This window comes from Oncorhynchus mykiss, chromosome 11 (genome assembly GCF_013265735.2).
Source record: "Oncorhynchus mykiss isolate Arlee chromosome 11, USDA_OmykA_1.1, whole genome shotgun sequence".
Classification (NCBI taxonomy): Eukaryota; Metazoa; Chordata; class Actinopteri; order Salmoniformes; family Salmonidae; genus Oncorhynchus; species Oncorhynchus mykiss.
In genome coordinates this window covers 22,392,454-22,419,077 of record NC_048575.1, presented here as the reverse complement: position 1 = coordinate 22,419,077, position 26,624 = coordinate 22,392,454, and the positions used below count along the sequence as shown (strand labels likewise).

The window sequence follows — 26,624 nt, the reverse complement described above, 5'->3', positions numbered from 1 at the left end:
CGTGCGTGCTACTCGCGCGAGTGAATCTCCAATTTGCCGTGCGCATCAGGTACTCTAAAAAGTTGGACAGGGTTGGCAGGTCTGTAATGGATTAAATTGTTATTTTCCCATCATCAATCTACACGCAATACACCATCATTTTAATACATTTTTTGCTAATTTATATATATAAAAAAACGGAAATATCGCATTTACATAAGTATTCAGACCCTTTACTCAGTACTTTTTTGAAGCAACTTTGGCACGGATTACAGCATCGAGTCTTCTTGGGTATGACGCTACAAGCTTGGCACACCTGTATTTGGGGAGTTTCTCCCATTCTCTGTAGATTCTCTCAAACTATGTCAGTTTGGATGGGGAGCGTTGCTGCACAGCTATTTTCAGGTCTCTCCAGAGATGTTCGATTGGGTTCAAGTACAGGCTCTCTCTGGCTGGGCCACTCAAGGACATTCAGAGACTTGTCCCGCAGCCACTCCTGCGTTGTCTTGGCTGTGTGCTCAGGGTCGTTGTCCTGTTGGAAGGTGAATCTTTGTTCTGGAGCAGGTTTTCATCAAGGATCTATCTGTACTGCCTCGTTCATCTTTCCCTCAAGCCTGACTAGGCGCCCAGTCCCTGTCGCTGAAAAACATCCCCACAGCATGATGCTGCCACCACCACCAAGCTTCACCGTAGGGATAGTGCCAGGTTTCAAAAATGGCGCCGGAGGAGATGGCCGCCGTTTTAAGGTCTCCTAACCAATTGTACAATTGTGCTATTTTGTGTTTTTTTTCATGATATTTGTAAATTATTTTGTCCATAACGTTTCTGCAACCGTATCTTACAGAAGAAAAGCGCTTCTGGATATCAGGACAGCGATCACTCACCTCGGACTAGACAAAGATTTCTTCAACAACAACAACAACAGCAGCAAGCAGGACTCACACGATATTCTCCAAACACCCCACAGGACAGATATCCCAATTATTTGCAAAAGGAAGCGACGCAGAGGAAGTAGAGCCAGATGCTTGTCCGGACCCGTAGAAGACAACTAGGAAAGCTGCTGTTACCGTCAATATTACTCGCCAACGTGCAATCATTGGACAATAAACTAGACAAGGTAAGATCACGAATATCCTATTAACGGGACATCAAAAACTGTAATATCCTATGTTTCACTGAATCGTGGCTGAATGACGACATGGATATTCAGCTAGCGGGATACACGCTGCATCGGCAGGATAGAACAGCACACTCTGGTAAAACGAGGTGGAGCGTTCTGAGCATATTTGTAAACAACAGCTGGTGCACGAAATCTAAGGAAGTCTCTAGATTCTGCTCGCCTGAAGTAGAGTATATTGTGATAAACTGCAGGCCACATTACTGGCCTAGAGAGTTCTCAGCTATACTTTTCGTGGCTGTTTATTTACTACCACAGACAGATGCTGGCACTAAGACCACACTCAGTCAGCTGTATAAGGAAATAAGCAAACAGGAAACCACTCACCCAGAGGCGGCGCTCCTAGTGGCCAGAGACTTTAATGCAGGGAAACTTAAATCAGTTCTACCAAATCTCTATCTACATGTTAAATGTGCAACCAGAGGGAAAGAAATTCTAGATCACCTGTACTCCACACACAGAGATGCGTACAGGGCTCTAACCTCGCCCTCCATTTGGTAAATCCGACCACAACTCTATCCTCCTGATTCCTGCTTACAAGCAACAATTAAAGCAGGAAGAAGCAGTGACTCTGCCTATAAAAAAATGGTCAGATGAAGCAGCTGCTAAACTACAGGACTGCTTTGCTATCACAGACTGGAACATGTCATCGGAAGAATCCCGGAACATTGAGGAATACACCACATCAGTCACTGGCTTTATCAATAAGTGCATTGAGGACGTCGTCCCCACAGTGACTGTACGTACATACCCCAACCAGAAGCCATGGATTACAGGCAACATTCGCACTGAGCTAAAGGGTAGAACTGCCGCTTTCAAGGTACGGGACTCTAACCCGGAAGCTTAAAAGAAATCCTGCTATGCCCTGCAACGAACCATCAAACAGGAAAAGCGTCAATACAGGGCTAAGATTGAATCATACTACACCGGCTCCGACGCTTGTCGGATATGGCAGGGCTTGCAAACTATTACAGACTGCAAAGGGAAGCACAGCCGCAAGCTGCCCAGTGACACGAGCCTACCAGACGAGCTAAATCACTTCTATGCTCGCTTCGAGGCAAGCAACACTGAGGCATGCATGAGAGCATCAGCTGTTCCGGACGACTGTGTGATCACGCTCTCCGTAGCCGACGTGAGTAAGACCTTTAAACAGGTCAACAGACACAAGGCTGCGGGGCCAGACTGATTACCAGGACGTGTGCTCCGGGCATGTGCTGACCAACTGGCAGGTGTCTTCACTGACATTTTCAACATGTCCCTGATTGAGTCTGTATTACCAACATGCTTCAAGCAGACCACCATAGTCCCTGTGCCCAAGAACACAAAGGCAACCTGCCTAAATGACTACAGACCCGTAGCACTCACGTCCGTAGCCATGAAGTGCTTTGAAATTCTGGTAATGGCTCACATCAACACCATTATCCCAGAAACCCTAGACCCAGTCCAATTTGCATACCGCCCAAACAGATCCACAGATGATGCAATCTCTATTGCACTCCACACTGCCCTTTCCCACCTGGACAAAAGGAACACCTATGTGAGAATGCTGTTCATTGACTACAGCTCAGAGTTCAACACTATAGTACCCTCAAAGCTCATCACCAAGCTAATGATCCTGGGACTAAACACCTCCCTCTGCAACTGGATCCTGGACTTCCTGACAGGCCAGCCCAAGTGGTGAGGGTAGGTAGCAACACATCTGCCACGCTGATCCTCAACACTGGAGCTCCCTAGGGGTGCGTGCTCAGTCCCCTCCTGTACTCCCTGTTCACCCATGACTGCATGGCCAGGCACGACTCCAACACCATCATTAAGTTTTCTGACGACACAACAGTGGTAGCCTGATCACCGACAACGACGAGACAGCCTGTAGGGAGAAGGTCAGAGACCTGGCCGGGTGGTGCCAGAATAACAACCTATCCCTCAACGTAACCAAGACTAAGGAGATGATTGTGGACTACAGGAAAAGGAGCACCGAGCACGTCCCCATTCTCTACAACAAACTAACTAACGCACGACAAAGCCTATTTCCCCTCAGGAAACTAAAACGATTTGGCATGGGTCCTGAGATCCTCAAAAGGTTCTACAGCTGCAACATCGAGAGCATCCTGACCGGTTGCATCACTGCCCGGTACGGCAATTGCTCGGCCTCCGACCACAAGGCACTTCAGAGGGTAGTGCGTACGGCCTGTACATCACTGGGGAAAAGCTGCCTGCCATCCAGGACCTCTACACCAGGCGGTGTCAGAGGAAGGCCCTAAAAACTGTCAAAGACCCCAGCCACACCAGTCATAGATTGTTCTCTCTACTACCGCATGGCAAGCGGTGCTGGAGTGCAAAGTCTAGGACAAAAAAGCTTCTCAACAGTTTTTACCCCCAAGCCATAAGACTCCTGAACAGGTGGTTACCCGGACTATTTGCATTGTGTGCCCCCCAACCCCTCTTTTACGCTGCTGCTACTCTCTGTTTATCTTATATGCATAGTCACTTTAACTATACATCCATGTACATACTACCTAAATTGGCCCGACCAACCAGTGCTCCTGCACATTGGCTAACTGGGCTATCTGCATTGTGTCCCACCACCCGCCAACACCTCTTTTTATGCTTCTGCTACTCTCTGTTCATCATATATGCATAGTCACTTTAACCATACCCACATATACATACTACCTCAATAAGCCTGACTAACATGTGTCTGTATATAGCCTAGCTACTCTTTTTTCATATGTCTTTTTACTGTTGTTTTATTTCTTTACTTACCTACACACACACATTGTTTTTCTTCTTTTTTCGCACCATTGGTTAGAGCCTGTAAGTAAGCATTTCACTATAAGGTTTACACCTGTTGTATTCGGCGCAGTGACAAATACATTTTGATTTGATTTGAGGTTTCCTCCAAATGTGACGCTTGGTATTCAGGCCAAAGAGTTCAATCTTGGTTTCATCAGACCAGATAATCTTGTTTTTCATGGTCTGAGATTCTTTAGGTGCCTTTTGGCAAACTCCAAGTGTGCTGTCATGTGCCTTTTACTGAGGAGTGGCTTCCATCTGGCCACTCTACCATAAAGGCCTGATTGGTGGAGAGCTGCAGAGATGGTTGTTCTTCTGGAAGGTTCTCCCATCTCCACAGAGGAACTCTAGAGCTCTGTCAGAGTGACCATCGGGTTCTTGGTCACCTCCCTGACCAAGGTCCTTCTCTCCCGATTGCTCAGTTTGGCCAGGCGGCCAGCTCTAGGAAGAGTCTTGGTGGTTCTAAACTTCTTCCATTTAAGAATGAATGAGGCCACTGTGTTCTTGGGGACCTTCAATGCTGCAGAAATTGATTGGTACCCTTCCCCTAATCTGTGCCTTGACACATTCCTGTCTTGGAGCTCAACTGTCAATTTCTTGGATCTCATGGCTTGGTTTTTGCTCTGACATGCACTGTCAACTGCGGGACCTTATATAGACAGCTGTGTGTCTTTCCAAACCATGTCCAATCAATTGAATTTATTACAGGTGGACTCCATTCAAGTTGTAGAAACATCTCAAGTATGATCAATGTAAACAGGATGCACCTGAGCTCAATTTCCAGTCTCATAGCAAAGTGTCTGAATACTTATGTCTATAAGCTATTTCAGTTTTTTATTTGTAATACATTTGCAAACATTTCTACAAACCTGTTTTCGCTTCGTCATTATGGGGTATTGTGTGTAGATTGCTGAACATTTTTATTTATTTAATCAATTCTAGAATAAGGCTGTAAAATATCAAAATGTGGAAAAAGTGAGCGGTCTGAATACTTCCGGAAGGCACTGTTGGTCGGTAGTGGATATAGGAGACTATCGGAGCATTTGCCACCGAGTGTGCATGCACCATCACCCAGTTTTCTTGATGAATGTTTTATGTGAAGATAAGCTGACTGATTAAAGTGTAACAGGAGCATATTCCGTGTTTGTCAGCACTCAAACTTTTCCCACTTCTCACACATCGGTTAGATCAGATGGTGTACGAATGCGGATTATTCCATGCTACATGCTGATCCTGTTTGCTTTGCTTTGTGTGTGTCAGGCGAGGACTTCAGTCTGGACCCCTACAGTTGGGACTTTTTAGGGAAGAACCTGGTCTTCATGGCTGTTGAGGGCTTTGTCTATTTCATCATGAACATCCTGATCCAGTACCGCTTCTTCCTGGATCACTGGTAACCAACAGCTTCACTTCACATCTAATATACAAGTCTACATTGCTGTAGTACTTTAAAAGATCATCTAATTGTTTAAGGATCAGAATCGTATGAATCTGTTGACCATTACCAGTTGACTAGTACCAGTAACTCTATGCGTTATTGATTGTGAGAGCAGTCCAGAACAGCACTTCGCCACTTACCTTAAACCTCTGACCTCTTACCTGTAATAGGATCACAGATTGTAAGACGGATCCCATCGTGGAGGAAGACGTGGATGTGGCCCAGGAGAGAGAACACATCTATAATGGGGGAAGCAAGAATGACATCTTAAAGATTAAAGATCTCACCAAGGTATGCTAACTAACTAACTAACTGACTGACCACTCAGGACTCCTGTGTTATGTGTTTCTCGGTTATTGACTCAATAATTTGCAGTGTGAACAAGATGGTTATATCTTTCTCAATCTCTTTCTCTTCCTCTCTCTATTTATCTCTCTCTCTCTCTCTCTCTCTCTCTCTCTCTCTCTCTCGCTCTCTTTCTCTCCTCCCAGACATACATGGGGAAGACAAAGCCAGCTGTTGACAGGATCTGTGTGGGAGTGTCACCTGGGGAGGTCAGTACAGTACCACTCTATACTAAAGACCTCTATATAAACTCAGCAAAAAATAAATGTCCTCTCACTGTCAACTGCGTTTATTTTCAGCAAACTTAACATGTGTAAATATTTATATGAACATAACTAGATTCAACAACTGAGATATAAACTGAACAAGTTCCACAGACATGTGACTAACAGAAATGGAATACTATGTCCCTGAACAAAGGGAGGGGGGGGGGTCAAAATCAAAAGTAACAGTAACAGTCTGTATCTGGTGTGGCCACCAGCTGCATTAAGTACTGCAGTGCATCTCCTCCTCATGGACTGCACCAGATTTGCCAGTTCTTGCTGTGAGATGTTACCCCACTCTTCTACCATGGCACCTGCAAGTTCCAGGATATTTCTGGGGGGAATGGCCCTAGCTCTCACCCTCCGATCCAACAGGTCCCAGACGTGCTCAATGGGATTGAGATCCAGGCTCTTCGCTGGCCATGGCAGAACACTGACATTGCTGTCTTGCAGGAAATCACTCACAAAACTAGCAGTATGGCTGGTGGCATTGTCATGCTGGAGGGTCATGTCAGGATGAACCTGCAGGAAAGGTACCACATGAGGGAGGAGGATATCTTCCCTGTAATGCACAGCGTAGAGATTGCTTGCAATGACAACATGCTTAGTTCGATGATGCTGTGACACACAGCACCAGACCATGACGGACCCTCCACCTCCAGATCCCACTCCAGAGTACAGGCCTCGGTGTAACGCTCATTCCTTCAACACTCATTCCTCCAACCATCACCCCTGGTGAGACAAAACTGTGACTCGTCAGTGAAGAGTACTTTTTGCCAGTCCTGTCTGGTCCAGCGACTGTGGGTTTGTGCCCATAGGTGACGTACAGTGCCTTGCGAAAGTATTCGGCCCCCTTGAACTTTGCGACCTTTTGCCACATTTCAGGCTTCTAACATAAATATTTAAAACTGTATTTTTTTGTGAAGAATCAACAACAAGTGGGACACAATCATGAAGTGGAACGACATTTATTGGATATTTCAAACTTTTTTAACAAATCAAAAACTGAAAAATTGGGCGTGCAAAATTATTCAGCCCCCTTAAGTTAATACTTTGTAGCGCCACCTTTTGCTGCGATTACAGCTGTAAGTCGCTTGGGGTATGTCTCTATCAGTTTTGCACATCGAGAGACTGACATTTTTTCCCATTCCTCCTTGCAAAACAGCTCGAGCTCAGTGAGGTTGGATGGAGAGCATTTGTGAACAGCAGTTTTCAGTTCTTTCCACAGATTCTCGATTGGATTCAGGTCTGGACTTTGACTTGGCCATTCTAACACCTGGATATGTTTATTTTTGAACCATTCCATTGTAGATTTTGCTTTATGTTTTGGATCATTGTCTTGTTGGAAGACAAATCTCCGTCCCAGTCTCAGGTCTTTTGCAGACTCCATCAGGTTTTCTTCCAGAATGGTCCTGTATTTGGCTCCATCCATCTTCCCATCAATTTTAACCATCTTCCCTGTCCCTGCTGAAGAAAAGCAGGCCCAAACCATGATGCTGCCACCACCATGTTTGACAGTGGGGATGGTGTGTTCAGCTGTGTTGCTTTTACGCCAAAAAGTTGCCAAAAAGTTCAATTTTGGTTTCATCTGACCAGAGCACCTTCTTCCACATGTTTGGTGTGTCTCCCAGGTGGCTTGTGGCAAACTTTAAACAACACTTTTTATGGATATCTTTAAGAAATGGCTTTCTTCTTGCCACTCTTCCATAAAGGCCAGATTTGTGCAATATACGACTGATTGTTGTCCTATGGACAGAGTCTCCCACCTCAGCTGTAGATCTCTGCAGTTCATCCAGAGTGATCATGGGCCTCTTGGCTGCATCTCTGATCAGTCTTCTCCTTGTATGAGCTGAAAGTTTAGAGGGACGGCCAGGTCTTGGTAGATTTGCAGTGGTCTGATACTCCTTCCATTTCAATATTATCGCTTGCACAGTGCTCCTTGGGATGTTTAAAGCTTGGGAAATCTTTTTGTATCCAAATCCGGCTTTAAACTTCTTCACAACAGTATCTCGGACCTGCCTGGTGTGTTCCTTGTTCTTCATGATGCTCTCTGCGCTTTTAACGGACCTCTGAGACTATCACAGTGCAGGTGCATTTATACGGAGACTTGATTACACACAGGTGGATTGTATTTATCATCATTAGTCATTTAGGTCAACATTGGATCATTCAGAGATCCTCACTGAACTTCTGGAGAGAGTTTGCTGCACTGAAAGTAAAGGGGCTGAATAATTTTGCACGCCCAATTTTTCAGTTTTTGAATTATTAAAAAGGTTTGAAATATCCAATAAATGTCGTTCCACTTCATGATTGTGTCCCACTTGTTGTTGATTCTTCACAAAAAAATACAGTTTTATATCTTTATGTTTGAAGCCTGAAATGTGGCAAAAGGTCGCAAAGTTCAAGGGGGGCGAATACTTTCGCAAGGCACTGTAGTTGCCGGTGATGTCTGGTGAGGACCTGCCTTACAACAGGCCTACAAGCCCTCAGTCCAGCCTATCTCAGCCTATTGCGGACAGTCTGAGCACCGATGGAGGGATTGTGCATTCCTGGTGTAACTCGGGCAGTTGTTGTTGTCATCCTGTACCTGTCCCACAGGTGTGATGTTCGGATGTACCGATCCTGTGAAGGTGTTGTTACACGTGGTCAGCCACTGCGAGGACAATTAGCTGTCCATTCTGTCTCCCTGTAGCGCTGTCTTAGGTGTCTCACAGTACGGACATTGCAATTCTTTGCCCTGGCCACATCTGCAGTCCTCGTGCCTCCTTGCAGCATGCCTAATGCAAATTCACGCAGATAAGCAGGGACCCTGGGCATCTTTCCTTTGGTGTTTGTCAGAGTCAGTAGAAAGGCCTCTTTAGTGTCCTAAGTTGTCATAACTGTGACCTTAATTGCCTACCTTCTAGAAGTTGAAAGACAGCATCCTGAAAAGGGGACATTTCTTTTTTTTCTGAGTTTAATACCACAGCTATACAGCACGGGAAGGTGACGTGTAGAGACCCAGTGATAAAATATTTTCTCATCATCCTTTTCTCCCCTCCTTCTCTCCCCAGTGCTTTGGGCTTCTGGGTGTGAACGGAGCAGGGAAGACCACCACCTTTAAAATGCTGACCGGAGACACTGATGTCAGCTCAGGAGAAGCCTCTGTCACTGGTCACAGGTACAGGGCATGGGGCATTGCCATATTGCCATATGCTTCCTCAATCACAGTTGGCATGATCAATGTTTTTATCGATGTTCTTGATATCATTAGTAAATAACAGTGGACCTAAAACAGAGCCCTGTGGCACACCAGAGCACAGCCCTATGCTTTTCACCTGTAATCGTACCTTTCTTCCCTGTCCCTGCAGCATCCTTACCAATATCCTGGACGTGCACCAGAACATGGGCTACTGCCCCCAGTTTGATGCCATAGATGATCTGCTGACTGGCAGAGAGCACCTCCATCTGTATGCCCGCCTCAGAGGGGTGCCTGAGTCCGAGATCAGCAAGGTGAGGCTGTGGTCAGAGGTCAGGGCTTAGGTTCTGAGTTTAGAGGCTAGGGTTAGGGTCATGGTTAGAACAATGAACGTTTTTGAACTCAAATGAATAGCTATATCCTCCTCAGTGTGTTAATGTATTTCACAAATCCATATGTTTATCTACCCTTTATTGACCCTGGCCATGACCTCACTCTCCGAAGTTGTCTCAGGGAGAGTTGGGATATGCAAAAAAACAACATTTAATGTGTGAAATAGGACAAATATAAGCACCCACCAAATTATTATTGTTATTGTATTATTATTTATTTATTTATTTAGCCAGGTAGAGGTGGCAATAATGTGTCCTTCTGCTGCCTCAGGTGGCAGACTGGGCAATTCAGAAGCTGGGTCTGGCTGACTATGCTGGCCATACAGCCGGGACCTACAGCGGCGGCAACAAGAGAAAACTATCCACAGCCATTGCCATGATCGGCTGTCCTCCACTGGTCCTGCTGGTGAGCTTACCATTACTGGAGTCACCCATGGGCCTGCAGTTAGGGGGTTAAGGGGAAATCAGAAATGGTTCTGTATTCTGCTTGCTAGTGTGTATCTGAAGATGTTTCTATGTGTGTTACTATCCAGGACGAGCCCACGACAGGCATGGACCCCCACTCACGTCGTTTCCTGTGGAACTCCATAATGAGTGTAATCCAAGATGGCCGAGCAGTGGTCCTCACCTCACACAGTATGGAGGAGTGTGAGGCTCTGTGTACCCGTCTGGCTATTATGGTCAATGGCACCTTCCAGTGTCTTGGTACCATCCAGCACCTCAAATACAAGTAGGTTCTGTCTCTATTTACTTCAGACATAGTTACTACTGAAGAGTTTAGTGTGTAGATCTGAAACCGACAACGTTAACGCTACTGCCTAAATGTTACAGTACAAACTCTTAAAGGAAAATACAATTTCCCTGCTGTAATTCATGTACCTTCTTCATCTGTACCCAATTATCTACTATGAGTCTAACCAGCCCTGGATTGTATTGGACTGTGTGTTTTTGTAGGTTTGGTGATGGTTACGTGGTCACCATGAAGATCCAGGCCTCCACACCAGGTTGTCCCCCAGACCTGAACCCAGCCGAGGCCTTCATGGAGAGCACCTTCCCTGGCTGTGTCCAGAGGGAGAAACACTACAACACTCTGCAGTATGAAATCGCCTCTTCCTCCCTGGCTAGGATCTTCCAGCTGGTCCTGGCCAACAAGGACCGCCTCAATATAGAGGACTACACCGTCTCCCAGACGACACTAGATCAGGTAAACACCCAGCTAGTCTTTCTCGCTCAACTTTATTATTGAAGGTCTAGCTAGCGAGACAGAGACTTTGAGTATGGCTCATGAGATAATTACTAAACAGAGATGAATGGACAGTGGCCAGGAAATATATTGTATGTTGTATATTGATTGAAGGTTAGTAAGAAACACCTAAGAAATCTATGGACTTAGGGTTAAAAAAACAGCAACCAAAATACCAATACTTGCACCCTCCATTGTTAGTATTTGATGTAACAAATACAGTACCTCTCAATAGTTGCATCTATTGATAAGCAAAGTAAATATAGTTGGAATTGAAACCATCGTATTCTGACAGCGTTTCTCAAGTTGTACGGTCATGTGTTAAATAGACTCCTGCGTCACCCACATTCTTACACGTCAGCCATCTTCTATCCAGTGTCATTTTTCCTCATGCCATCTTGCAGGACGTCAAATAATAATAGGCTGACTTTTTGGATCTTCATTCTGTGAAATTCTGTGAATGTAAGATGTTTATTCTTTGGTATGTGTATTTCCCCAGGTATCGTGTTCTTTTCTCATTTTTATCCAAGGTTAATAAGTGTCCATTTTGGTTCTTGACTGTGTTTATTCCCTGGTGTATCTCTCTCCTCTCACCAGGTGTTTGTGAACTTTGCCAAGCAGCAGTCAGGAGAGGACGACGGAATGGTGCTGCACCCGAGGGCCGCTGGGGCACGGAGAAAAGAAATCAAGGTCACACCCCTAAGTTGTCTGGGGAAATGAACCGTCCCTCCCCACACGCACAGACACACACACGGGCGCGTTTGTGCGTAAACACTTTCACACACCCACACAAATGCACGCGTAAACACACACACACACACACACACACACACACACCAGAAACTCAGACAGGAATAGTTGTCTGGGGAATTGAACGCTCCTAGAGGAACGTGGAGGATAGTGGAGAAGGTTGACTAGTTGGTGACAATACGGGTGACTGGTGAGAGACTAGTTGGTGACACTACTGGTGACTGGTGAGAGACTAGTTGGTGACACTACTGGTGACTGGTGAGAGACTAGTTGGTGACACTACTGGTGACTGGTGAGAGACTAGTTGGTGACACTACTGGTGACTGGTGAGAGACTAGTTGGTGACACTACTGGTGACTGGTGAGAGACTAGTTGGTGACACTACTGGTGACTGGTGAGAGACTAGTTGGTGACACTACTGGTGACTGGTGAGAGACTAGTTGGTGACAATACGGGTGACTGGTGAGAGACTAGTTGGTGACACTACTGGTGACTGGTGAGAGACTAGTTGGTGACAATACGGGTGACTGGTGAGAGACTAGTTGGTGACACTACTGGTGACTGGTGAGAGACTAGTTGGTGACACTACTGGTGACTGGTGAGAGACTAGTTGGTGACACTACTGGTGACTGGTGAGAGACTAGTTGGTGACACTACGGGTGACTGGTGAGAGACTAGTTGGTGACACTACTGGTGACTGGTGAGAGACTAGTTGGTGACACTACTGGTGACTGGTGAGAGACTAGTTGGTGACACTACGGGTGACTGGTGAGAGACTAGTTGGTGACACTACTGGTGACTGGTGAGAGACTAGTTGGTGACACTACTGGTGACTGGTGAGAGACTAGTTGGTGACACTACTGGTGACTGGTGAGAGACTAGTTGGTGACACTACTGGTGACTGGTGAGAGACTAGTTGGTGACACTACTGGTGACTGGTGAGAGACTAGTTGGTGACACTACTGGTGACTGGTGAGAGACTAGTTGGTGACACTACTGGTGACTGGTGAGAGACTAGTTGGTGACACTACTGGTGACTGGTGAGAGACTAGTTGGTGACACTACTGGTGACTGGTGAGAGACTAGTTGGTGACACTACTGGTGACTGGTGAGAGACTAGTTGGTGACACTACTGGTGACTGGTGAGAGACTAGTTGGTGACACTACTGGTGACTGGTGAGAGACTAGTTGGTGACACTACTGGTGACTGGTGAGAGACTAGTTGGTGACACTACTGGTGACTGGTGAGAGACTAGTTGGTGACACTACTGGTGACTGTGAGAGACTGATTGAAAGAAGAAACTTATTCCCAGCAGTTGCAGCGCTACATTTCTGCAAGAAAATTGTAACATTGAACTGTTACCAAAAACAAAGCCTGTATCCGCTTCATATGCTCGTATACTGCCAAGGAAGATGATCCGTTTTGTTTTGGCCTTTGTTTTTTGATAAATGAACATCTACTAGTGCAATATAGAATTTGACTGTAAAAATACATTTGCTGTTATTGAATTCATATTGAAATGATGATCTGATTTTGTAAGCCTATATGTACTGTTCAAACATTGCGCTTCCTTGTGTGTATGCAATTTTTAAGTTCTATGTAAATGGCAGATAAATGATTAGTTTGCAAATCAGAGATTATTTTTACAACAAAATATATATATATATATATATAAATTGTCTCTGCAATAATAATAATTTCCAATAAACATTTTCTGTAAACACTGATTGATTCTTTGTGAAATATGCATGACTCTCCTTTTAGATACATTGACACGATAGAAGACTTATCTTTGAAATTATCGAAATTATTTATTTGATATTTACACTTTGTATACAAAACGAGTTTGGCTATCATTTGTACAGTATATAAACAGGTACCTGTTGCATCTAGTAACACCTGAGAATTTGACAGATTGTAGTTATCTTGAACGATATATAAAGTAATACATTACTGAATTATCCTCAACTGTCTGACAAAGGTAAAAGCATCAGGTTGTTCGTTACATTCAAACATCTACAGCTTCATTGTAGAGGGGGAAATAATCAGCTTGCAAACTTAGACATCTCCTAATTCTGTGTTCCATCTCCTGGTTCTAGAACTCAGCTTTCCCTACTGAAAATAGCCCCGTTACACTTCAGTCATTATAAAGACTTCCTTAGCAGGTATATCATATCAAGTTACACACACACACACATTTCCTCTAGGGAATGACAATAACTTATTACTAAATAACATGGTAGATTATATAGAACTTCAATCATGTATTCATAACTTCATAGTTTTCAGATGATTGCCACTCTGTAGACTAAGAATGCCAACAATTGTCGGAACATTCAGTAGCTGCACTGTACATGATCAGTAACAGGACTAATACCAATGACTCCTTAATAAGGCTGTGTTTCAATGATTGAACTAAACATTATCAATGCAGAAATGATCATTAGCAGTTCATCAACAGTATTGTTGAGATGAGACATTCCTTTCTGTCAATTCACTATTATATATTCATTAAAAGTTCATCCACACGTCAACAATACTCCATGTCTATGAATCTTTAACCCGGTTGGTTTCCTCCTCTTTCTAAGACAATGGCATAGTCTAACCTTGCATAGTGGTTGTTGAAAAGATAACAGACCATTGCCATGGCGATAGATGAAGGAGCAGTGGGTCTTCTTGCTTTGTGAGAAACACAGTAACCCACTAATGATCACAACCTTTCAAGCAGGCTGAAGACCCCAATGCTCCAGTCCGAATGGTAAACCTTTGTAGCGTGGTCAGAGGAGGAGCGGGATGATTGGCATGCGCAGGTGAGGGTAGTCCTTAAACTCCCTGGAGTAGGTTTTATGCTTCCCTTTGGCCCAGATGGTCATCTGGATGAAAGCTAAGAAGGTGAACAAGGCCACTGTGGAGAGACGGAAAAAATAATAGAGCGTGTATTGTACCTTAGTGGCAACACACAAACGAGTTGTGTATATAAAATGCCTGGGTGAGTAAAATGGCCAACATATTAATTAGATACTAGAAAACAAGAAAATGTTTAAAATATGATATGAATCAACTGACCTGGTAGACACTGGGTCATGACAGAGAAACTCGCCCAGGCTCCTACCTAAATATAAGAAATACAGATATTTTGTTACTCCATTGATATTCCATATTATTAACAGACGTGTGTGACTCTTCCCGACTAGCAAACATTGAGCATTCCATAAACCTCTGCTATATAGTCAGAACACATTGTCATAGGGCTCCCAAGTGGCGAAGCGGTCTAAGGCACTGCATCTCAGTGCTAGAGGCGACACTGGTTCGATACCAGGCTGTATCACAACCGGCTGTGATTGGGAGTCCCATAAGGCAGCGCACTATTTTCTCTAAGAATTTGTTCTTAACTGACTTTCCTAGTTAAATAAAACATATCCTTCAGCCTTACCTCGTAGGTATAATTGGGGCAGGACACGAAGAAGAACAGCCATGTGAATGGGTTTTTCGTCGGGTGAGGGAACCTTCTGCACTTGGGCCCACCTTCTGCCTTGAGGTTATTCAGGGCCACGTGAATGGAGAAATTCCCTAACTCACAGAGCTGCAGTCAAAACACAAACACATATCGTCCAAGTCATCTGTAATAATGATGTCTCATGTTTATGACCTCATTGGGTGTCTGTCAGCAATACATACCACAAATATGGCCAGTGCATAGTTCACTTGCATATCCCCATACGCTGTGGAGAGATATAAGCCAGTGGTTAGTTTAGATGTTTTGGTGAGCACACAATAATTCCTATTATTGTGATGTGGTGTACCTATTTATGGAGTACAGGAGGGACTCCTGTCTTGAGTGGCATTGAGTGGAGGCATTGAGTGGTAAGTCTGAATGATAGAGGACTTACATGGTGGTGTATACAGTGGATGGTTGATGTAGAAGGCCAACCATGCTGAGAAGGCCCAGTAATATACACAGTTCTGACAGAAAGAGAGGTAAAAACACCAGTAAAGATACTGTCAGATTGGCAGTGTTTCCAATTAAAGTCATATGTTATTATTGTGAAATATTTCAATGGCATGTCTATGAGAGAATTATACTGTTGCAGTGTATTTGATATGACAATGACAGAACATCACTGTATGTTTTGTATTGAGAATTTGAGGAGCAGTAGTTGTTAATGACAATGTATTGTAAAGTACATGACCCTAATGTAAAGGAGCACTGTAAAGTATGATAGTAGTACTATAAAGTGCATGACTCTAATGTAAAGGAGCACTGTAAAGTATGATAGTAGCACTATAAAATGCATGGCCTTAAAGTAAAGTAGCTCAAGTCAAAGTGAAACAGTGTTCTGGAGTATGTGGTCCATACCCTGACTATAGTCCTGAGAGGCATGGTACCATGGGAGAACCGGTGCACAAAGATAGCCTCAATCAACCTCTTGATGTAGTGGCAGGTGTGACAGGCACAGGCTAGTCTGAAGGAGAGAAGAGAGAGAGAGAGAAAGAAAGACAAAGAGAAGATAGGAAGGAAGATCGTCAGGTGGGGAGAGAGAGAAAGGTAAGGACAAGAGAGGCGGAGGGGGGATGGAGGCGAAGAAAGAGAAAGACAGACAAGTGTGGGATTTGGATGTTAGCTAAAACTGATCCGTATATTACTGGGAGTGTTAGTGACTGACTTACGTGACCACTGAGTAGGGGCTGGAGGTGAACACATCCTGGTGTGAGTAGATGTACGGAGCTCGGAAATAGAACAGGAGGTAGATAAACAGAGGACCAAGGTACTCCGCTAAAAACACCTGCCAATAGAAGAAAAGGGTTACGATGTCCAAGATGTCATTACACACGTCAAATCAACATGAGACTTGAAAGACGAGGCTCATGTCAAATATCAAAGTTAATAAGAGTTTGATGGGGGACAGTTTGAATCTTTATTATGTCACAGCCTCTTACCATTGTCCACCCAACCTGTGGGCCCAGGTCCTTAAAATATATGGTTGCTGTGGTCCCAACTGGTAGGTTTTGTAATACATCGTCATCCCTCAGTGATTTTCCTTCTGAAAAAACATTATAAACAAGACCTTGTGAAAATAAACTGCAGAGATTGGTTGTCCTGCTCCTTTTCTCACAGAGCAAGGACTTCATTTGCCATGAAAAATGTATTGGATTCTAAGAATATTTCTCTATTAGAACCAAGTCATTGTTCATGTTCTCTTGTCCTACAAGCTCAGCTAGGTGACCTTACTCCTAACCTGTTACATGGAAGAATAATTGAATGTAATTTTAGTGTAAGCTCAACAGGGCAGATATTGACCCATTTAGCTACAGTGTTTTCTGCTAAATGAGATTGCATAACGGTAGACCTTTGCTCTTCAGTAATAAGCTACAGTGGGAAGAAAAAGTATGTGAACCCTTTAGAGTTACCTAGATTTCTGCATAAATTGGTCATAAAATTGTATCTGATCTTCATCTAAGTCACAACAATAGACAAACACAGTCTGCTTAAACTAATAACACTAATAACATGTCTTTATTGAACACACCGTGTGAACATTCACAGTGCAGTTTGGAAAAAGTATGTGAATCCTTGGATTTAATAACAGGTTGACCCTCCTTTGGCAGCAATAACCTTAACCAAACGTTTTCTGTAGTTGCAGATCGGACCTGCACAACGGTCAGGAGGCACTTTGGACCATTCCGCTTTACAATACTGTTTCAGTTCCACAATATTCTTGGGATGTCTGGTGTGAACCGCTCTCTTGAGGTCATGCCACAGCATCTCAATCGGGTTGAGGTCAGGACTGACTGGGCCACTCCAGAAGGCGTTTTGTCTTCTGTTCAAGCCATTCTGTTGTTGATTTACTTCTCTATTTTGGGTTATTGTCCTGTTGCATCACCTAACTTCTGTTGAGCTTCAATTGGACGGACAGATAGCCTTACATTCTCCTGCAAAATGTCTTGATACATTTGTGAATTCATTCTTCCAGGCCCTGAGGCAGCAAAGCAGCCCCGAACCATGATGCTCCCTCCACCTTTGGTTGTTCAATGGAGAGTACCAAGGTGCAGCTTGGTGAGTGTACATTTTCTTTATTTTAAATCAAAATGATGCCAAACAAAACACTAAACACTACAAAAACAAACCGTGAAGCTCAAAAGCAAAGTGCTCTAAACAGAGTCAACCTCCCACAAACACAGGTGGGAAAAAGGGCGCCTAAGTATGGTTCCCAATCAGAGACAACGATAGACAGCTGTCCCTGATTGAGAACCATACCCGGCCAAACACAAAGAAATAGAAAACATAGAAAACAAAACATAGAATGCCCACCCCAACTCACGCCCTGACCAAACCAAAATAGAGACATAAAAAGGATCTCTAAGGTCAGGGCGTGACAATATCTTACAGTTAGGAAAAGGTTTTGATGTTGGTGTGCTGTGCCTTTTTTTCTCCACACATAGTGATGTGTGTTCCTTCCGAACAACACAACTTTTGGTTGAATGTCCCCATAATATTTTGCCAATAGCGCTGTGGAACATCCAGGTGCTCTTTTGCGAACTTCAGACGTGCAGCAATGTTTTATTTGGATAGCAGTGGCTTCTTCCATGGTGTCCTCCCATGAACACCATTCTTGTTTAGTGTTTGACGTATTGTAGACTCGTCAACAGAAATGTTAGCATCTTCCAGAGATTTCTGTAAGTCTTTAGCTGACACTAGTATTCTTCTTAACCTTATTGAGCATTCTGCGCTGTGCTCTTCCAGTCATCTTTGCAGGACGGCCACTCCTAGGGTGAGTAGCAACAGTGCTGAAATTTCTCCATTTATAGACAATTTGTGTTACCGTTTCTGAGTTTTAGAGATACTTTTGTAACCCTTTCCAGCTTTATGCAAGGCAAAAATTCTTAATCTTAGCTTCTGACATCTATTTTGTTTGAGACATGGTTCACATCAGGCAATGCTTCTTGTGAATAGCAAACTCAAATTTTGTGAGTGTTTTTTATGGGGCGGGGCAGCTCTAACCAACATCTCCAATCTCGTCTCATTGATTGGACTCCAGGTTAGCTGACTCCTGACTCCAATTAGCTTTTGGAGAAGTCATTAGTCTAGGAGTTAACATACTTTTTCCAACCTACACTGTGAATGTTTAAATTATGTATTCAATATAGAAAATAAAAATACACTTTTTTACATGTTATTAGTTTAAGCATACTGGGTTTGTCTATTGTTGTGACTTAGATGAAGATCAGATACAATTTTATGTAATTCCAAAGGGTTCACATACTTTTTCTTGCCACTGTATATTAAGAGTGCACATGCTTGTTCACATGAGATCATTAGGTTGTAAACATCAGGGATTTTTTATTTTACTGAACTAGGTAAGTCAGTTAAGATCAAATTCTAATTTACAATGACAGCCTACTCCAGCCAATTGTGCACCACCCTATGGGACTCCCAATCATAGCCAGATGTGAGACAGCCTGGATTCGAACCAGGTACTATAATGCAGTGCCTTAGACCGCTGCGCCACTCGGGAGCCCAAATCATTTATTAGATGTTTAGCTTTTGTTTCAGCTTTTAACTTTGTAGATTGTATTGTATTAAATATCAAATTCAATCAAATCTTTAAAAACAAATGAGGATGTAAAACTGAGTAACTCAACACTCTGCTGTAGTTTAGATTGATAGTACTAGTAATCTAAGCACATACAGTATTCACTCACTGGGGTCGAGCTTGAGGTCCTGTCTGGCTGGATACAACTGTTGATCTGAGACACACACACACACACACACACACGCAAACACACACACACACACACACACACACACACACACACACACACACACACATTTTAATTTGACTGCAGGCCTACTAGTAAGTAATCAGAATGGAGTAGACTTCAGCTGTAGTGTTCTCATTGCCTCTGACAGTTCCAGGCTCAATAGACATAGCATCTAGTCAACAAACACATACATGACTTGTGAAAAAGACTCTTGATTTCTCCTATTGTAGCATGGGGCTCCACCTGGAAATAGAGACCACATATCAGTGATATGAGTATAAGTAACACCAACATATTAAAATGCTTCCATGATAAGCTAGATGTTCAAGCTCCTGCTATTTGTACTGTAATTCATGTCCTGAAGGTTTTGTCAGGACTAATAGCCAGGGTGTGGGCTGTAACCTACCTTATCTAGAAAACAAAGCTGTTGCCTGGTCCTGCCATCCAGAACCTCCACCTGTGGGAGAGAAAACCTGGTGTGTGACATCAAACAGTAGACAGTAGCTAGTAAGCAGCATGTGAAAGCTCTGGACATTACACAATGCCTACAGGAGGACTGGCACATCAACAAGTTCAGTATAATTGTCAGTGAATCAGGAAGTGTCAGTGTGATAATCTGTTGATAGCATTGAGACCTCTCCGCTGACTCATCAACACTTCCCAGAAGTAACACCCTGGCCTTAGCCTGCCTCACTCTCAAGAAGCAGAAAACGAAGACAAAGAATAAGATGAAGAAGAAGGTTCAACGCAGCTTTCTTAGTGGCTTCTTCAAGTAACACACAGCCTATAGCAGGCTTCTGTCTCTCTTAGCGTGGGTATTCAATCATACCTTCACCATTGTCATGGAAAGCCACGGAGATCACGTTTTCAGGCTCGATTTGTCCAAATTGAAGTTGAGAGGACAGCTTGCATCTAATTCTTCATCCAGTCAAACTGCCTTTGAGTCAACATCTTACCAACTGTCCCCTGACACCACCAGATAGCTCCACTCAAGACAATATTGATAATCTCACCCAGGAGCACCCTTCAGTCACAGCATGGCCACCTATATTATGACATGACCTTCATAAACCAAACGTGTAGGTCGAAAAGAGAATCCTTCCTTTTTACGATGGGTGACTTTACGAACTAGTCCAAGTCAAGAAGGATGCGTCGGGTCTGGCGGAGGTTGCAGTGGAAGCAGATCTTTTTAATCTAAATTAGCCTTTGTCAGGTGGTGATCTACCGTATATGCACAGAGAGGCCCGTCGGCAGGCAGCTGCAATCTGCCCTGAAAGCACTCGGTGCTCCATCCATAGTGTGGAGCTCAGCAGAGCTGTCGTATCTGAATTGCTCTTTTACTGGATAGTGTAATAACCCTCTAATGGATACCTAAAGATTTGCTGAATGCACAGCTAAAGAAATGAACAGAGAGAGGGGGAGAGGGAGAGGGAGAGAGGGGGAGGGGTGGAGAGAGCGAGAGGTCCACCAAGGATGGACAAAGAGTCGATTACATCCTCACCCCTGCTTGCCTGTGATGTAATGTTTTGATGTTATGATGTTCTATTGCATCAGAGAGTTATCATAACTGCATTACAGGGGTGTTTGTTTGTCCTGCAGATGGTGTGCGAGGAGTGTCAGGGGTGTCATCAGCGTGGTGTCGTGTAAAAACACTTTGTACTCAGTGTCGTGGTGCCCTTGTCAATCCAAGAGCACGAGAGAGAGGGGAAGAGAGCGAGAGAGAACGAGAGAGAGCGAGAAAGAGCGCGAGAGAGAGCGAGAGAGAGAGAGAGACAGAGTGAGAGAGAGGGAGAGAGTGAGAGAGAGAGAGAAAGAGAGCGAGAGAGAGCGAGAGAGAGCGAGAAAGAGCGCGAGAGAGAGTGAGAGAGAAAGAGACAGAGTGAGAGAGAGGGAGAGAGTGCGCACGTGCTAGAGTGCAAAGTCGTGCTAGTGTCAAACCAGAGAGCTGCGAGAAAGAGAAGCCTGTAAATGTAAAAGTCCTGTAATTGCTGATCTACAACCTACACCATATCATAACTGACCATAAGGGAATGACAATTGAATTGAAGGCAACAGTAAATGGCGTAGCACATAGGTGTATTCACTTTGCATTGCCTACTCCAGGCCGCTCACGCAGAGATACTAAATGATTGAGATGTCTATTCTCTCTTTAAAAGCTGTCAGGCCCCTCCCCTGGCCAGACAATGACTGTTGTTGTAAATCAGCTCTTTTTTCAATCAGGAGCAGTTGATTTCTGTGCTCTCCCTATTGACAGCCTGCCTTAAATCTGCCCTAGCCTCCACTCCAGCTGCTGTAAATACACTAGTAATGATGAGTGATGGACAAGGCCTTCCCAGCAACACACTCTAAGTAATGGCTGACAGATCCACTGATGTCTCTGAGTGCTGGAGCTAGTGTTTTAGCTAAAGATGCTTTAGGGTTCTAGCTAAAACACCGGGACTGATGAATGAATTTACATTTTAGTCATTTACAGACACTCTTATCCAGAGCAACTAGGGTTAAGTGCTTTGTTCAAGGACACATCAGCAGATGTTTAATCTATTCAGCTCAAGGATTTGAACCAGTGACCTGTTAGTTGCTGGCCTACGCTCTTACCTGACCCCCAGGTCAGGTAGCCTAATATATTTCTGTGTCAAATCGTCTATTGGCGCATTAACCATGTTTCCATGCAAATTGTCATTGAACTTCCTAAATATCGATAAAACAAAATACATTTGATGGGTGGACAATTTTTTGTTGGTTAAATCATTCGATAAATGGCATTGGAAACAATTGTTTGCATAATTATTGAAAAAATAACTCTCATGTCACGGTAGATTTGCAGTCACGTGATGCCTTGTTGTGTGGTCCTCCTATTACTAGTTGGAAAAGCATGCAGTTTATTAGGCTACAGAGGAAATAAGTTATAACGAACGTCACAGGGTGGTGAAAGTGCATGTTGATGATCTTGATGCCCTTTCCAGTAAATATTGATTTCTTAATATGCTAGTGACATAATGATTGGTGCTTGGCTGACAATTGACAACTAAAAATGATCTGACTCTTAACCATAATGTCATCATGTAGCCTACCCGGAGCTTTTAGCTCCCAACTGGGCACACACTGGTTGAATCAACGTTTCAATGAAATGACGTTGAACCAACGATGAATAGACGTTGAATTTACGTCTGTCCCCAGTGGGTAGAGAGCATGTGCCAAGATCAGAGTGGGCACATTAAATGGTTTTGGCACATATTTAGCTCTTTATTGCAATACTTTTTTTGTGCCAAAACCTTAGGCAGGGAAATGGGATGGAAAACCAAGACCTTCTGTTTTTTATTCGGCAAATGAAAAGTTATATGACAAAGTGCTTTTTATGCGCACTACGTTATTACGCACAGGTTTTGATGGAACAAGCCAGCTTGATCGAAAACACAACGCTACCGTTAAAATGTACACATTTTCTTGTGCGAGTATTTGAAAATGTTTCAAGAAATAGATGGAAACGTAGCTATTGTTAAACAAATGCAATATACATTACAGTGATCCTTCCGATGTTCCGCTGCACCATATAAAGAAAGAACAAATATTAATACATAATATCAGTAGATATGTTTAACCAAACAATAATCCTTAAACTAAAATAAGTAAATAAAATAGATTCATTGAAGTAAATGAAACAAAAAAGGCATCTAGAAATATTAGCATAGGTAATGCTAATATTAACCTATCAGCACAACACTTACATGACATAAGCAAAGTATAAATTCACTAATGCTAGTCTGCTGTCTTGGGATTGCCTTTCACCATTGTGGTCTTTACTTAATAATTATCTAACGAGACGGATACTTGAAGGTGCTGGAGCTGGTGTTTTTGCTAAAGATGTTTTAGTGTTCTAGCTAAAACACTGGGAGTAATGAATGAATAAATGCATTCCTTCATTTACTTTAAAAAAATGTGTGTCAAACTGCCTATTGGCATTGTTCACCAAATATATAATATAATTACAGTTCTTCCGATGTTCCGCTGCACCACGTAAACGAAGAAAAAATATCAATACATAATTACAGTAGATACAGTTAATAACCAAACAATTACCCTCAAACTAAAATAAGTACATAAAAGTTATTCTTCATACAGGTGCCAGGTGATAAATATAAGTAAATTAAACAGAAGAGACATCTAAAAATATTAGCATGGCTAAAGCTAATATTAGCCTGTTATTGCTAATGACATACAGTGCCTTGCGAAAGTATTCGGCCCCCCTTGAACTTTGCGACCTTTTGCCACATTTCAGGCTTCAAACATAAAGATATAACACTGTATTTTTTTGTGAATAATCAACAACAAGTGGGACACAATCATGAAGTGGAACGACATTTATTGGATATTTCAAACTTTTTTAACAAATCAAAAACTGAAAAATTGGGCGTGCAAAATTATTCAGCCCCCTTAAGTTAATACTTTGTAGCGCCACCTTTTGCTGCGATTACAGCTGTAAGTCGCTTGGGGTATGTCTCTATCAGTTTTGCACATCGAGAGACTGACATTTTTTCCCATTCCTCCTTGCAAAACAGCTCAAGCTCAGTGAGGTTGGATAGAGAGCATTTGTGAACAGCAGTTTTCAGTTCTTTCCACAGATTCTCGATTGGATTCAGGTCTGGACTTTGACTTGGCCATTCTAACACCTGGATATGTTTATTTTTGAACCATTCCATTGTAGATTTTGCTTTATGTTTTGGATCATTGTCTTGTTGGAAGACAAATCTCCGTCCCAGTCTCAGGTCTTTTGCAGACTCCATCAGGTTTTCTTCCAGAATGGTCCTGTATTTGGCTCCATCCATCTACCCATCAATTTTAACCATCTTCCCTGTCCCTGCTGAAGAAAAGCAGGCCCAAACCATGATGCTGCCACCACCATGTTTGACAGTGGGGATGGTGTGTTCAGCTGTGTTGCTTTTACGCCAAACATAACGTTTTGCATTGTTGCCAAAAAGTTCAATTTTGGTTTCATCTGACCAGAGCACCTTCTTCCACATGTTTGGTGTGTCTCCCAGGTGGCTTGTGGCAAACTTTAAACAACACTTTTTATGGATATCTTTAAGAAATGGCTTTCTTCTTGCCACTCTTCCATGAAGGCCAGATTTGTGCAATATACGACTGATTGTTGTCCTATGGACAGAGTCTCCCACCTCAGCTGTAGATCTCTGCAGTTCATCCAGAGTGATCATGGGCCTCTTGGCTGCATCTCTGATCAGTCTTCTCCTTGTATGAGCTGAAAGTTTAGAGGGACGGCCAGGTCTTGGTAGATTTGCAGTGGTCTGATACTCCTTTCATTTAAATATTATCGCTTGCACAGTGCTCCTTGGGATGTTTAAAGCTTGGGAAATCTTTTTGTATCCAAATCCGGCTTTAAACTTCTTCACAACAGTATCTCAGACCTGTCTGGTGTGTTCCTTGTTCTTCATGATGCTCTCTGCACTTTTAACGGACCTCTGAGACTATCACAGTGCAGGTGCATTTATACAGAGACTTGATTACACACAGGTGGATTGTATTTATCATCATTAGTCATTTAGGTCAACATTGGATCATTCAGAGATCCTCACTGAACTTCTGGAGAGAGTTTGCTGCACTGAAAGTAAAGGGGCTGAATAATTTTGCACGCCCAATATTTCAGTTTCGATTTGTTAAAAAAGTTTGAAATATCCAATAAATGTCGTTCCACTTCATGATTGTGTCCCACTTGTTGTTGATTCTTCACAAAAAAATACAGTTTTATATCTTTATGTTTGAAGCCTGAAATGTGGCAAAAGGTCGCAAAGTTCAAGGGGGCCGAATACTTTCGCAAGGCACTGTAAATAAGTACCAAGTAAACTAATGCTAGTTTGCTGTCTTTGAGTTGCCTTTCACCCCGTGTTCTTTATTTGAATTAATATCTTACGAGACGGATACTTGAGGTTTCTCTCCCTCATGTTGTTTATCTCTAGACTAGACCACAGCACCGGGAATGTGTGTTCATTTAGCATGTGGCTTCCCTGTAACTCTGACTAGCTCTGAGAACATGCCGGTGGGAGGCTATAAATCAGGCGGCGGACAGACCTGTTGCTCTAGTACTCAATTACACATGCGCTTATTTATGATTAGACCACAGAGAGAGAACTAGCTAGCCTTGCAGACATGCTAATAGAGTTAGCCCAGCTAGCATGGCAGCAGCAATATGCTGTAACACCAAGTCAATGAATGCTAAAGCTAATGACATTATTATTGATTAGATTAGATGTGACACCCCATGGCTCAGCGGCCCCGTGCAAGGCCGTTGGAGGAAACTGAACCGTTTCACATGGCCATAATGGGGATTCACAGAGTTATAATGAGACCAAAGACCAAGGAGGATTTCTCTGAATATTAAAGTCAGACTGCTGTGCTGTCCATTTTATTGCAAAGGTTGTCGCAATTAGAATACGAAAAGGCTGTCAAGTGTGATATAAGATTATCCAAAAAGCTAAATGTGAGAAACGTCTATTTTTACCCAGACAGATCAACAATTTGTCAGAATTATTGCAATGAAATACAATTAGACTGCTAGAATGCTAACTAGCAGTGCAGGGAAGTTTCTCAAGTGTAGTCACTCATCTACACACTTTTCTATAATTGACCACCATCACTCTGTTTGGACTGACGTGACCCAGTATCATTCTAATGGTCAAGACCTTTCTTGACCCACTTCTTGACTCAGACTTCCGTTCTTCTTAATTAGCGTTGACATAAATAATGCTTCATTCGACTGAGGCCTCTTATAAGAGGTTTCAAACTTCTGTGTGTTTGACACACAACAAATACAATAACAGTCCTATTATGCATATCACAGACCTACTGTAGTCATGGTAATGGGAATTAATATTCAACTTTATAAACGTAACTTTTTTCCTCATGCAACCACATGTCAAAAATGTGTTTAAAACGCATCACTTAAAATAGGATTTTAAACTGTTGTGGACGCCTATATGTTCAAGTATACATTCAAAAACCAGTCTTACCTCAAAGAAGGTGGTTCTGCTCATATTGTAGGTTTATACAGTATGTCCTTCTCCTATGTTCCTTAGTACAAGTGCCCCTCACACCTCACACACTCTGAAGGAGCAGTTCCTTCCCTTCCCGTGACAATCCCAGCACTGAACCCCTCCTCTCCCTCCTTCACTCCTTCCCTCCCTCCATCTCTCTTTCTCTCACTCCCTGCCCTCACTGCTCATCTGTTCATCTGAGAGTAGCACCACAGACACTCCAGAAACACAACACCCTCAATTTCTCTCCCTCATCCCTCTCTT

At 43.1% G+C, this 26,624-nt stretch overlaps 2 protein-coding genes across 4 annotated transcripts in view; one reads left to right on the top strand and one right to left on the bottom strand.

Annotated features, from left to right (window-relative positions):
• abca4a (ATP-binding cassette, sub-family A (ABC1), member 4a) overlaps nt 1-12,712 on the top strand; it is a 54,136-nt gene extending 41,424 nt beyond the window's left edge. For all 3 annotated transcript variants that reach the window (XM_021620505.2, XM_021620504.2, XM_021620506.2), the window contains 9 exons: nt 5,210-5,339; nt 5,555-5,675; nt 5,876-5,938; nt 9,046-9,152; nt 9,343-9,484; nt 9,834-9,968; nt 10,096-10,292; nt 10,517-10,766; nt 11,403-12,712. In XM_021620505.2, the coding sequence (XP_021476180.2) occupies nt 5,210-5,339; nt 5,555-5,675; nt 5,876-5,938; nt 9,046-9,152; nt 9,343-9,484; nt 9,834-9,968; nt 10,096-10,292; nt 10,517-10,766; nt 11,403-11,525 (1,268 nt within the window). In that variant the 3' untranslated portion in view covers nt 11,526-12,712. The remainder of the gene's footprint in view (nt 1-5,209; nt 5,340-5,554; nt 5,676-5,875; nt 5,939-9,045; nt 9,153-9,342; nt 9,485-9,833; nt 9,969-10,095; nt 10,293-10,516; nt 10,767-11,402) is intronic.
• A 630-nt stretch (nt 12,713-13,342) lies between these two features.
• The window catches only part of LOC110535481 (very-long-chain enoyl-CoA reductase), a 13,341-nt gene continuing 59 nt past the window's right edge, over nt 13,343-26,624 (bottom strand). The window contains exons 1-12 of the mRNA XM_036935185.1: nt 26,337-26,624; nt 19,724-19,774; nt 19,509-19,560; nt 19,258-19,302; nt 16,495-16,598; nt 16,225-16,340; nt 15,914-16,019; nt 15,447-15,519; nt 15,235-15,278; nt 14,990-15,139; nt 14,623-14,668; nt 13,343-14,461 (exon numbers count right to left, since the gene is read on the bottom strand). The exon at nt 26,337-26,624 is cut by the window's right edge and continues 59 nt beyond it. Coding sequence (XP_036791080.1) covers nt 14,334-14,461; nt 14,623-14,668; nt 14,990-15,139; nt 15,235-15,278; nt 15,447-15,519; nt 15,914-16,019; nt 16,225-16,340; nt 16,495-16,598; nt 19,258-19,302; nt 19,509-19,560; nt 19,724-19,774; nt 26,337-26,360 — 939 coding nt within the window. The 5' untranslated portion in view covers nt 26,361-26,624 and the 3' untranslated portion in view covers nt 13,343-14,333. The remainder of the gene's footprint in view (nt 14,462-14,622; nt 14,669-14,989; nt 15,140-15,234; nt 15,279-15,446; nt 15,520-15,913; nt 16,020-16,224; nt 16,341-16,494; nt 16,599-19,257; nt 19,303-19,508; nt 19,561-19,723; nt 19,775-26,336) is intronic.